This window comes from Myxocyprinus asiaticus, chromosome 44, assembly GCF_019703515.2.
Source record: "Myxocyprinus asiaticus isolate MX2 ecotype Aquarium Trade chromosome 44, UBuf_Myxa_2, whole genome shotgun sequence".
NCBI lineage: Eukaryota > Metazoa > Chordata > Actinopteri > Cypriniformes > Catostomidae > Myxocyprinus > Myxocyprinus asiaticus.
Window position 1 is genome coordinate 26,339,991 of NC_059387.1, and position 12,996 is coordinate 26,352,986.

Sequence of the window (12,996 nt, forward strand, 5' to 3'; positions counted from 1 at the left end):
AATACTCGTAAGTTAAATCCTGATAACGGCAGGTCAGACATTCAGCAGGACACAGGAGATAATCTCAATGAAACACTCCATGTGTGACTCATCCAAAAAGGGTTCAATAGAAAATATATTCTGAATTTTTGTAATTTGGTCTCAGTCCAGTTTTACCTTTGCAATGGTGAAATCTGTTCACCTTTGATCAAGTAGTGATTTTCTCCTTGATTTAGCCTCCTGGACTGTTCTTGTGCTGTTTGGTTTTAGTTTTCTGATTGTAGTGAATATATAAAAGCTCTTTGGTAAAAGAATAGGGTAACACATTATATATAGCCCAGATCTATAATGCATTGAAAAGGCATTATAAATTCATTATAATACAATTGTAATGTTTCATAATACGTTATAACTTCTCATAAATAATTTTAACCACAGTTATAATACATTGTAAAACTTATATTCTTGGTTATACCTTAGAATATAATGCATTATAACATGATCAACATCAAATTTTATCTGCAGAATTTATAATGTGTTATGCTTATTTGTATTATATATATTAGGTAAGCTTTAAATAAAGTGACAAGAGCTTGTAAAATACGTATATATATTTTCTTTATTATATATTTTCATTAGGCCTATGTTCCACTTAAATTACACCCTGTTGGAAGCTTTTTTTATTGCATTCTATGCATTTTTTATTTAACTTCCATTATATAAGCTTGACTTGATATGTATTGTGTATTTACTATGTTATGCCTGTTTATAAAACATTGCTTTTGTAACCTAAAGCAGGCCAAGACCACTTATAATGGTATATGATCATGTCATAAAGCCTTATGACTGTTTACACTATGACAGCACTTTTTGTAGACAATACCTAATAAATATTACATCACTTCTGCTGATAAAATTGGATGTTGATTGTGTGTAAATAGTAATGCATTATACTCTTTAAGCTTTAGCTATGAATAGGCTAATTATTATAGCTAATAAATATGTATTATAACTGTAGTTAAAATTATTTATTGAAAAGTTGTGACGTTATACAGTGTATTATGAGTAAGGAATAATTAACGACGGACCACTGAATTATTGAAAAATAATGCACACCCGAGGTGGTAATGTGTGGAGTGACCGTTACTCCTCAGGTGTGCATTATTTTTCAATAATTCAATGGGCCGGAGTCAATTATTCCACTTATACCATGGTTACCATACCTTAAGAAATCGTTCAAGGTTTTATCTCAAGACATTTTCTGGTTTTCGTCCCAAAAACACTCTTGGGAGTGGAACTACTTTCTTCCGCCCCAGATTCAGCATCTTGCTTTAATACAGTCCGATCCTTCGTTGCTAGTTCAAAAACATCACTTTAGAACTATCAATGGAGGATCGCGAGGCTTGCACTGCTTTACTGGAGTACTTACTGGAGTAATAAGGTAGTGTGTTTGTGCGTGTGTGTGTGTGTGTGTGTGGGAGTTTGTTTTTGAGGGATTGAAAGAGTGAAACTCATAAACTGAGAGCTATCGCTTCTGGGATACCTTTTTTGTTGCAGCTCTCGTAAGAAGTAACATTGCTTCAAAATCGCCAAGATGTAAGTTTAAACACTTCTCAGCAGCAGCGAGTGTCACCATTTTTGTATACAGCTTTTCCGTTGTAAATCATAACAACTGTTTTCAACCCCTCTGAGATGCAGCTGTGCGCTGACATGACAGCTCTGTTTTTCGCTCGCGAGTAAGTGTGTGTGTAATGCATATAATATGTGTCCACGTGTGTGAGAGTTTAAGAGAGGGGGAGGGGGGAGCGCGAGGGTGTTTCCCTCATTTCAGATAATATAGAAACTGTTGTTTTGATTAAGTATATCAAGCTTTGATATGGCTCAAGCCTTCATTGCTAGTTCGAAAACGTCACTTTAGAACCAGCAATGGAGGATGCGCTGCTTTTCGGCATTGGAGTAACAAGGTTTTGTGTGTGTGTGTGTGTGTTTGTGTGCGAGAAAAATTGAGAAACTGAGAGAGATTGCATGTCAAATTACCTGTGTTTAAGTTGCTCTCGTCAGGAATAACATAACTTTAAATTGCCAAAGTGTAAGTCTCAGTAGCAGCGAGTGTCGCCATTCTTGTACAGCTTTTCCATTGCTAAACAACTGTTTACAATCCCAGTGAGTCACGGGGGGTGCTTTGACTTTGTTTTGAGAGAGAGTTTGTGCGAGCGAAAGAGAAGGGGAAGGTAAGCGCAGTGCTTTCCACTATAGCTATGTGAGGCTGATTAGGTGCGAAATGCATTGAAACATAAAAAGTTTCACATATTAAAAGTTGTTTCGGAAAATAGAAACTGTTGTATTGATCAAGTCGTGGGGGTGCGGATTTATTTGTTGGTCGCGACTCGAGTCTCAATGTGTGTGTGGGTGAGACGAGAGTGAAAGAGAGAAAGAGAAGGAGCTCAAGGATGATTTTCAATTGAAATTGAAATAAATGTAGGATATTATAGACATTGTTTGTCATTCGTATCGATGTACTTAACCAATGTCTTTGTTTTAATTGGTTATTTTGTTATGGTAGCCTGTAGGGCTCTTTGAAATAACTTAAATAATTTGCCGACGTGATATGGAACCGTTATGCGGTCAAGACCTGGAACTACTTCATAACCGTTCATTTACTTGAAAAATAATAACACACCTTAGAATGTCCGTCAACTAATCAGAATCAAGCATTCAACAGACCCATGGTATAAGATATTATGAATGCATTCTAATGCCTTTACAATGCATTATGAATATAGAAAGTGTTACCAAGAATAGCTCACCCAAAAAAGCTACAATTCTGTTATCATTTACCCTCATGTCATTCCAAACCCATTTGACTGACTTTCTTCTTTCTTCAGTTCCAAAAATAACAAAAAATCACTCTGTCCCGTACTTTTTATCCCAAGTCCTCTAAAGCCATATTATAGTTTTGAGTGTGCAACAGAAGGAAATCTAACTTGTTATTCACTGACAATCTTCCTCTCCTTTACAGCTCTCAAATTTAGTATATACTTTTGGATATTATTTAGCGATCAGTTATGAGAAACATCGCCTATTCTGCAATTGGTTTCTAGAAATGTGACAAACATGGAATTTGGTTCTCCTCACATGCCATATTTAAAATTTATGCGAATGAGATTTGACAGCTATGACACATTTTTGGGTGAACTAGGCCAATAAAGGACAGTTATTTAGTATGTACTTTATTCTACACAGGGAAACTTTGGTCTCGGAGCATCAAAGTAGCCTACAATATCCTTCACAAACTGGGCACCAAACAGGAACCCATGGTCCGACCAGGAGACAGGGTGAGTTTGACAAAAACTCTCAGAACCTATAGCTAACAAAATCATGTTCATGTACAATGTAATACAATAGAAGTGTAAAGGGACAACATATATGCAAAATTAGCACCAGATGTTTAAAAAAATAGTCAATAAAATGGTAAATAATTAGTCAAATAAAAGATGCCTTAAAATAATAAATGCCTTAAAAACTGAAACATTTTTAGTATATTGCAGCATAAAGGAGCCTTGCATCTCCTTTAAAAAACGATCTGATCTTGAGTGGATTGTCTTCATAATGTATTCCATATTGCTGTATTTTTTGCCTTTGCATTTAATCTTATGTGATATCTTTATATAATCTCTTATATTTCGAATATAATATATATTGCAGCATCTTTGCATTTGTATCATTTTTTAATAGAAAAAACTTCTCTTCTAAGATCTCTTAGATCTTAAGTGCTTTTCTTAGCCAAATATTAATAATATCGAAACTATTGCTGTGACTGTTAGTGCACTCTTGTGCCTTTGTATACCAAAAACGTGGTGGTTTCTTGCTTTGAATCCGGAACATTCTTTAAATGACTGTGTTGTTTCCTGTCGCATGCTTTGGTTTAAAAGTGTGTTCCTGTCAGATTAGCAAATGCTCATGTCTGAAGTCTGACACCTTTCCTCTCTATCACTCCACGAGCAGGTGGCTCTTGTGTTTCCCAACAATGATCCCGCTGCCTTTATGGTTGCCTTTTATGGCTGCCTGCTGGCAGAGGTGGTGCCAGTACCCATCGAAGTGCCACTTACCAGAAAGGTGAAAATCTAGATATACCATCATGACATGACAGAAAGCCTTTGCTGTGAACTGTTTGAACAGTATTGCATGAATGACTCTTGCTTTAGGTGAATCACAAATGCACTGTTTACAAGCTGAAAGTGTATTAAAAGAAATAGCTCGCTCATAAGTGAAAATGTTGTCATTATTGTTGTTCCAAACCTGTATGACTTTCTTTCTGCTGTGGAACATAAAATGTGATTATTGATTATTGATTATTAAATGCTAAGTGATGATGGATGACAAAAAACTCCATAAAAATATATCATAAAAGTAGTCCATATGCTGACAGAATTTTGATTTTGACTGATCTATTTCTTGAATTTAGTCTTGATTTTTGACACCGTAACAAGTTATAGTGCCTATCCACAATCCTTCCCTGCAGATCTTTCCTCTCAGCTTGAGCTCACAGAATTGAGTGCCAACATGACAGTCTTTGTATCACAAAATATTATTATTTATTTATTATTCATGTTTAATGGTAATGTGTTACAAAGGCCTTCTGGAAACTTCTATGCAGCGCCTTGTAAATATTGCAGTTGCTCTCTCTGGTCCACTGTCTATTTTTGAGGTCCGTTATCTCTTCGGTATGTCAAGCAAAGCATATCACAGCAGACTCTCAAGGCAGAGGCATTGCAAAGATACGTATGTTGAATTTTACTGGTAGAAGAAGAGGAGGAGGAGAACAGCTTTGGCAAGGATCAGCTTGATCTCTCGTCAGGGCCAAAAATTCCAGGAAGAGACCTGGAAACTGGCAGAACACACTCTGGCTTCCTCTGCATGCAGTGCACTTTGGAAACCAATGAACTGCTGTCCAGTTCAAAAGCAACTGTGTGTTTTTCTGCATTTTTGACTTGTATTACTGTGTGGCACAACCTTACGAGAAAGGCTGTGGTGGCCCCATGGTGCACTTATGGGATTGGATGGTAACACTATGGTACTTTTAACTGTACATATAGCACAGTAATGAATACTTGTCATATTCGTATACCGCAGTATTTTCATGGTACTTAAAGGTACTTCAAGGAATACCATAGTTTATTACCTTGGTAAATGTGCAAAAACATTGGTTTTATTATGGTACCATGTCCAAAAAAACATGATAATACCATGGTACTTTGATATATACCATAGTCCTGAATGATTACCCTAAATGTACCATAGTATTTTCATGGTACTTCAAGGAATACCATAGTTTTACCATGGTACATGTGCAAAAAGCATGGTTTTACCATGGCGCTATGTCCAAACAACATGGTATTATCAAGTTACCTTGATATATACTGTACCATGATTACACCATGGTATTTACATAGTATTTCAAGGTACTTTAAAGAGTATTATGTTACCATGATTAATGTCCAAAAAAAAAAAAAACATTTTTCTACTATGGTACCATGTCCAAAAACATTATAATACCATGTTACCTTGATATATACCAGGTGCTAAATGATTACCGTATACATGTACCATAGTATTTACTTGTTATTTTAAAGAGTATCATTATATTACCATGGCACATGTTCAAAAAGCATGGTTTTACCATGGTACCCTGTCCAAAAACATGGTAATGCCATGTTACATTGATATATACCATAGTCCTGATTGATTACCATGTTCATACACAGTGGTAATTACATAAATACAAATATTGTTATTACCATGGTAAATGTCTGAAAATTATGGTAATACCTTGATGCTTTTTTGTTAGTCAAGGGGAATTTGCATATGCTTTTAAAACAACCATCTTAAAGAAGATATTTAAACACACCAGGGTATTATAAGAAAACATAATTTCTCAGTGCGGTGTCTTTAATAAGTAGGCCCCTGCAGTGTATTTTGCTGCTGTAGTGATGATGGATGTTTGGTGGTCTTAGCCTCTTTTTGTCTGTCTGTGTGTGAATGTGTATTAGGATGCAGGAAGTCAACAGATTGGCTTTCTCCTGGGGAGTTGTGGGGTTACTGTGGCTCTGACAAGTGATGCCTGCCACAAAGGCCTTCCGAAAGGACCCACCGGGGAAATACCACAGTTCAAAGGTCAGTTTGTCAATGCACATGTGATTTGATGGCATCAACCTGGCACAATTGGGCAAATATACTGTAGTGATTCATTCTTCTTCAGAAGAGCCCATAGCAGCCTGGTACATTTTAAATGCATCTTTGTTTCCATGCAGACTGATGCAAACCTGTGGGTCCTAACTGCTGGAAGTTGTGTAAAACTAGCGAATCAGATTAGAGCTTGCTAAATCAAGAAAGTGCTTGTCATTTTTGTGTGCAGTCTGCATCAGATGGTCATTGACTGTGTGCCGTCTCAGACAAGGGATTGTGTAGATACTTTGAGCAGTGAGAGTGTGTGTGGGTGGACGAGCGAGAAGAATGATGGGCCGTATTGTGCGTGTGTGTGATATTATCGAATCCAGACTGCTGCTAGCTGTAAGCATTTTTTTTTTGCCGTGTCTAGGCTGTGGTAAGACGAGAGAGGGTATAAATAGTGAATGTAGAGGTAATGAGTCTGTGTGTAATGATTAAAAATTGCCGAGAGGAAGTTCATTTCGCCAGAGATGGACTCGGTCTCTATTAGAAGTGCATAGTCATTTAGCTAGAAGACTAGAAGAACCCTATTTCTCATTCTTTTGAATGATCATCACCACTAATAATGATAATGAAAGCTGTGGTTGACTCATTGAGCAGCATGAATATTAATTAACGTACGAATATTCATGTTATGTCTGTTTGGTTCCACCCGCCTTTCAGGATGGCCAAAGCTGCTATGGTTCGTCACAGAATCCAAACACCTGTCCAAGCCACCACGTGATTGGTTCCCTCACATCAAAGATGCAAATAACGACACAGCCTACATAGAGGTATTTCCTTGATTTTTTTGTTTTGTTGTGAATGTTTTTTTGTTTTGTTGACCCCGTAAAGGCAAAATTGGATTTTTGTTGGTTTCAGTCCATGTCTGTTAGCTTTGACGCAAGCTGTATGCTAGTGTACACCCAAATGTTAACAATAAATAACTTGGAAGATATATGCATTTAAACTTTACAGTTTTACTCTTCCGGGAAAATAGGTCGAAAAAAAATTCTCTACACTTACTGTTTTTTTTTTTGTTTTTTTTTTTGCAAGTAGCAGATTATGGTTCAATACTGTGACTTAACTAAAGCATATTGGCTGTTACAAAAAAAAAAAAACAAAAATAAATTAAAAAAAAGGTCTATTACCAAACATCCTGTTTCAATGGGAATAGGACATTGTAAATTTAGCTATCCCATAAAATATCCATTTATTCAAATCATTTTACCAGCTGTACACAAAATCCTCTGCATTTTTCCAGTAGTGCAAACTATCGGTCTGGGATCCTTTCTCCATATGCTGACCTCCAAACCACTTTAATTGTTTTATTATCTCTGATTGGTGGATATTCTATGTCTCTGTCCCGGCACAGGCACAGAAATCAATATTTCCTATCAACATGCGAGGCATAGCATCGTCCATTAGAGTGATGCTGGATAATGGACGATAAATGATTAATGTTTGTTTAATTGTGAATCAGGACTCATGAAGAAGATGCTGGTTGCTATTGAACTAGTTTTGAGTGAGTTGTCTCAGTGTTCCTCACCAGATCCCAGAAATCTTAGAGCCCATGCAAAGTGGCTGGGTGTCGGGTATCTTGGGTGCAGGGGTGATGTTTGCTTTCCATTCTACTGTATGCCTAATCAGTACAATGTGATAATGGACTACAGTACTGTAAATATACAGATGCATCTCTAATACCTGTTAAGAACATGAAAAGTGATATTTCACACAAAATCTCGAGAAAGAAATAAGAAATTATACTATGCTTAAAGAAAATATATATTTTTAGATCTATTAGGATTTTATGCATTGTGATATTTTTTTAATACCAATAAAGAACACCCATCCCATTTTTAATATCAAAATGCTATTTTTAAATGTTAAAAATGCTAAAAATGTTGTTCTTATTAAAATTATGTGAAATAAATATTGATTTACCATTTAAATTGTTAAGTATTTACACATGATGATAGTATTTGTTGGACTGGCTAATTTATGCTGATTTTAATACAAAAAAATATTGTATTAAGCAAATTTTTACAAAAACTTACAATATTACAGTAATAAGAATCGGCACTGAGAATAATGGGCATTATAAAACAACTCAAAAGTGAACCATCTGGACGTTTTACTCTAATGAAAATTTAATTGTCTCGAAAACCCTAACAACCCTTAAATAAGGGTTGAAATATGACCTGGGCATGTTCTTGACAGGTTTCATGAGATTCACCCCATACAGTAGATTGCATTAACGGCCATGCAAACAGTGTTTGTAAAGTGTTGTGATGCACTGATTCTTGTGTTAATGATTGCATGTGTTTATGATGCTGTGTTAATGATTTACAGTATAAGACGTGTAAAGATGGAAGTGTTCTGGGTGTGACGGTGACACGGATCGCACTTCTAACACACTGTCAGGCCCTAACGCAGGCTTGTGGATACACAGAGGGTGGGTCCATTATACCCATACAGTATTACACCTCTAGATCTGTCCTGAAATCTCCCTTCTCGGATGATCATGTAGTAAAACTGTCTGTTCCTTTATGTCTTTCCTTTAGCTGAAATCATAGTGAATGTATTGGATTTTAAAAAGGATGTGGGTTTGTGGCACGGCATCCTAACAGTAAGTCTTGCTCTTGAAAATATTTAATGTAAACAAAAGATCATGCATTTCAGAGGGTACCTGGTAATATGTCACTTCCTGTTTTCATTAGAGCGTCATGAACATGATGCATGTAATTAGCATCCCGTACTCCTTGATGAAGGTCAACCCTCTGTCCTGGATCCAGAAAGTGTGTCAATACAAAGGTCTGTCAATCACTGAGGAATCTTAAGGACTGTTCACACCAAGTTTGCTATGACTAAACAATGCGAAAGTGTTTAATGTTCGCAAACACATCACAGCTATTCACACCAATTCCTGATGCAACTAAATGAATAGGCTTTGAATAGGCTTTTAGTCTTTAAAGGAATAGTTCACCCAAAAATGAAAATTCTCTCATCATTTTCTCACCCTCATGCCATCCCAGATGTGTTTGACTTTCTTTTATCTGCTGAACTCACCTGAAGATTTTTAGAAGAATTTCTCAGCTCTTTTGGTCCATACAATGTAAGTGAATGGGTGCCAAAATTTTGAAGCTCCAAAAATCACATAAATCATCATAAAAGTAATCCATACGACTCCAGTGGATATCAATGTCTTCAGAAGCGATATGGTAGGTTTGGATGAGAAACAGATCAATAAGTCCTTTTTTACTGTAAAATCTCCTACTTACTCATTCAGTCACTCTTTCTTTCTTCTTGTGTTTTTGGTGATTCACATTATTTATGCATATCGCCCCCTATAGGGCAAGGAGAAGAGTTTCTAGCAAAATAGGTCTTAAATATTCACTAACACCTATCACACCACTTCCGATGATATGGATTAAAACACTGGAGTCGTATGGATTAATTTTATGCTGCCTGTGGCAGACAAGCCTCTTGTTCATCGGGAAAGGAGGAAGCAGGAACCGGATTAACACATAACAAGACTTTAATAATAACTTAAAACACTGAACTGCAACATAATAACAGGACGACACACACACGCGCACACACACACACACACACACACACACACACATCTCCGTGTGTGTGTCTCTCTCTCTCCAGCACTCCTGACTCCTCCTCTTATCTCTCTCCCGCTGCACCAGACGCACACACTCACGGCCACGCCCTCATCCTTGTCACACTGCTTTTATGTGCTTTTTGGAGCATCAAAATGTTGGCACCCATTCACTTGCATTGTATGGACCTACAGAGCTGAGATATTCTTCTAAAAGTCTTCATTTGTGTTCAACAGAAGAAAGTCATACACATCTGGGATGGCATGAGGATAAGTAAATGGTGAGAGAACTTTCATTTTTGGGTGAACTATCCCTTTAAGTAAGCCTTATGTATGAAACACAAGCAGAAAAAATTCTGTGTATATAGTTTACAAACTTTTTCTTATGTAAAATGTTGCATTAAATTGAATGCAACAATATACATAAAAATGGTTTTACGAAAGATTTGCTCAGAATTTAGTTCTGCTCGTGTTCCACAAATACCTTTGCCCTTTGATACAGTTTTATATGCGTCCAAAATGGCCAATTTTGTGATATTTATAGTAATTTAATGTTTCTGTGTGTAGCTAAGGTGGCCTGTGTCAAGTCCAGAGATATGCACTGGGCTCTGGTCGCTCACCGAGATCAGAGGGACATCAACCTTGCCTCTCTGCGCATGTTGGTGGTCGCCGACGGATCCAACCCATGTGAGCTTAGCTTGCGTATTTCTATCTATTTCTTTCCATTCCTTTCTCTCGCCTTCCTCTTGTTTACTCTTCCTTTCCCTTCCTCCTTCCTCTCCCACATGTTTGTTTCTTGAAATACTTGGCTGACAGGAAAGTGCAGGTTTAAACAGCTGTTTACATGCCATGCAACCTGAACAATTTCTCTAAAAGCATTATTCGTAAGTGTGTAATATAAATATATATATATATATGTGTATATATATATATATATATATATATATATATATATATATATATATATATATATATATATATATATATATATATATATATACACTCATACTGTATACGGTCTCTCGGATTGTAACTCACAGATGTGATGAGTCAGTATAGATGATGCCCAGAAGGCAATTACCTCTATGTTTGCAAGAAACAGAAGGAACTTATGCAGATGCACACACACTAACATATACAAATAATCACACTTAAGGACAAAATGTTCCACTGCCTCCCATTTTATACAAATGCCAATCTAAAAGCCAGAACGATGCCAGCAAGATATGGTAAATGTGTTGCCGATGGAATATTCAAGGAGCAAAGCGATTTTAAGGGGTCTGAAAAACAGGATTTTTCTTGCTCTTTTGAGATAAAGATAATATATAATGTAGTCATTCTCTAACGTTCATAACACAAAGCTGACTCCCCAGTCTGCCAAAGACTATTTGTGGACCATAATGGTCTTAAAAATAAGCTTCATTTTCTTTATGCATTGTGGTGTTGGGATGAAATATGAGCTGGAATGAGATTGTTCAATTTACTGAATTTATTGTCATTCATAAATTGCACATTTAACAAATGACCATCCAGATATACAAATCAAGACCCATTCGGTATTTAGTAACTTGGCACGCTTTGATGAACGACAGCCGGTACATGAAAGTTAGCCAATCAGACTGCCAGTTATTTACATTATAGAAGCATTAAAGGTACAGCGGCATAATTTTTTTAGGGAATTTCAGGGGGTAAAAATGACTAAATTGTAGAATATGGCCCTTTGATACACAGTGATTTTTAGTGAACTGCCCTTTTAAAACTTCCCATTGTACCCTACAGAGAACACTTTAAAAGGTGGGAGCTGTTTTAAATGCTTTATGAAAAATGCATAACTTTATTGCACTCAATATTTTCTCTTCCTCCCTCTCTCTCTATCTCTGCAGGGTCCATTTCATCATGTGACGCATTCCTCAATGTCTTCCAGAGTAAAGGTCTGCGGCCAGAGGTCATCTGTCCATGTGCCAGCTCAGCTGAAGCCCTCACTGTGGCCATCAGGAGGTGGGAGGGGTTCTGACACATTGACCACTAATATACACTGTAGCATCACCCCATATTCACCAACTCTCACTTCCGTCCAAAACATTTAGATCTTTCTTTCCCTCTTTTCCGAGTTTCGTAATCCACAACAATTGGAAAAAACATTGGAAATATGGATGGAAACAATTTTTTATGGTCAGACAAAATGAAGTTGACAGATCAACTAGAGGACTTTGCTGAATTCTGTGTTTGTCTTCAAAAGCAATTTTGCAAAACCATTTACAAGAAAATAGTGTTTTTTTAAGGCTGTCTCCATAATCACAGCCCTGAGTAGTCCTGACATCTTTGCTTTGTGACCGAATCAAACTAGTGACAGAATGTAGAGCATATGGTTTTCATTCCACAGGATTAACTCTGTCACTGGCCATTTTTACAGACCTGCTTTCACTCTCTCTCATGACAGTTTATGGATGAGCACAGCTTTTATGAATCTGAACAAAAAGTTAAATTAATTGAAAGCTAATAAAATAACATGTTGTCATGGATGAGCACATTCAGTGGTGACCAACAATAAGTAATTGTAATGCTGTTTCTGTCATCAGAAGACATTACGTCATTTGATTTGTCATTCGCAGATGTAATGAGCAAACCCAGAGTAACCTCATATTCACCTCTTACACATGCACACACACTTTTTAATGCATTTGGGTTGGCCCATGTGGTCAACAAAAGTTTTGCACTCTGGTAATGATTCCCTCGCTTACAATATATCTCTCACTCTGTTCTTTTCGCAGCCCTAGATGATGGTGCATCGTGTAATTCACCCACACATTATAACTGTGCTATGCATAATTATTTAAATCTGCTTACACTTTGGCTCTGTTCTAAAAATTAGTGAACTACCAAAACAGAACAGAATGTTCTTGACTGAATGCAATGTCTACTCCAAAAGTTAGGCAGCAACACTATGCTACTGTAACGGGGTAAGGGATGGGCAAGGAGGAGGCGGGAACCAACTAAACAGTCAACGTAAAGTTTAATGATAAAACTCAACTGTAGAGCCGAGGAGGGCGGGGCCGGTTTGGAATGAGACACACCCGGTCCCCAATCAGCCTGATGGGGCGCGCGAGGGATAAAGGCGGCCGGGGACGACAGTTCGAGAGAGAGAGTATTACAGACAGCTGTGCTGTGTTTTTAGTTGTGTGTTTTTGGTTGGGTTTTTG

The 12,996-nt window shown here is 37.0% G+C and overlaps 1 protein-coding gene across 8 annotated transcripts in view; it reads left to right on the top strand.

The window, feature by feature from the left end:
• The window catches only part of LOC127434092 (disco-interacting protein 2 homolog C), a 160,016-nt gene that overhangs the window by 111,466 nt on the left and 35,554 nt on the right, over window positions 1–12,996 (top strand). For all 8 annotated transcript variants that reach the window (XM_051686555.1, XM_051686556.1, XM_051686557.1 and 5 more), the window contains 9 exons: window positions 3,223–3,314; window positions 3,985–4,095; window positions 6,030–6,153; window positions 6,871–6,980; window positions 8,539–8,641; window positions 8,751–8,815; window positions 8,907–9,000; window positions 10,364–10,483; window positions 11,680–11,794. In XM_051686555.1, the coding sequence (XP_051542515.1) occupies window positions 3,223–3,314; window positions 3,985–4,095; window positions 6,030–6,153; window positions 6,871–6,980; window positions 8,539–8,641; window positions 8,751–8,815; window positions 8,907–9,000; window positions 10,364–10,483; window positions 11,680–11,794 (934 nt within the window). The remainder of the gene's footprint in view (window positions 1–3,222; window positions 3,315–3,984; window positions 4,096–6,029; window positions 6,154–6,870; window positions 6,981–8,538; window positions 8,642–8,750; window positions 8,816–8,906; window positions 9,001–10,363; window positions 10,484–11,679; window positions 11,795–12,996) is intronic.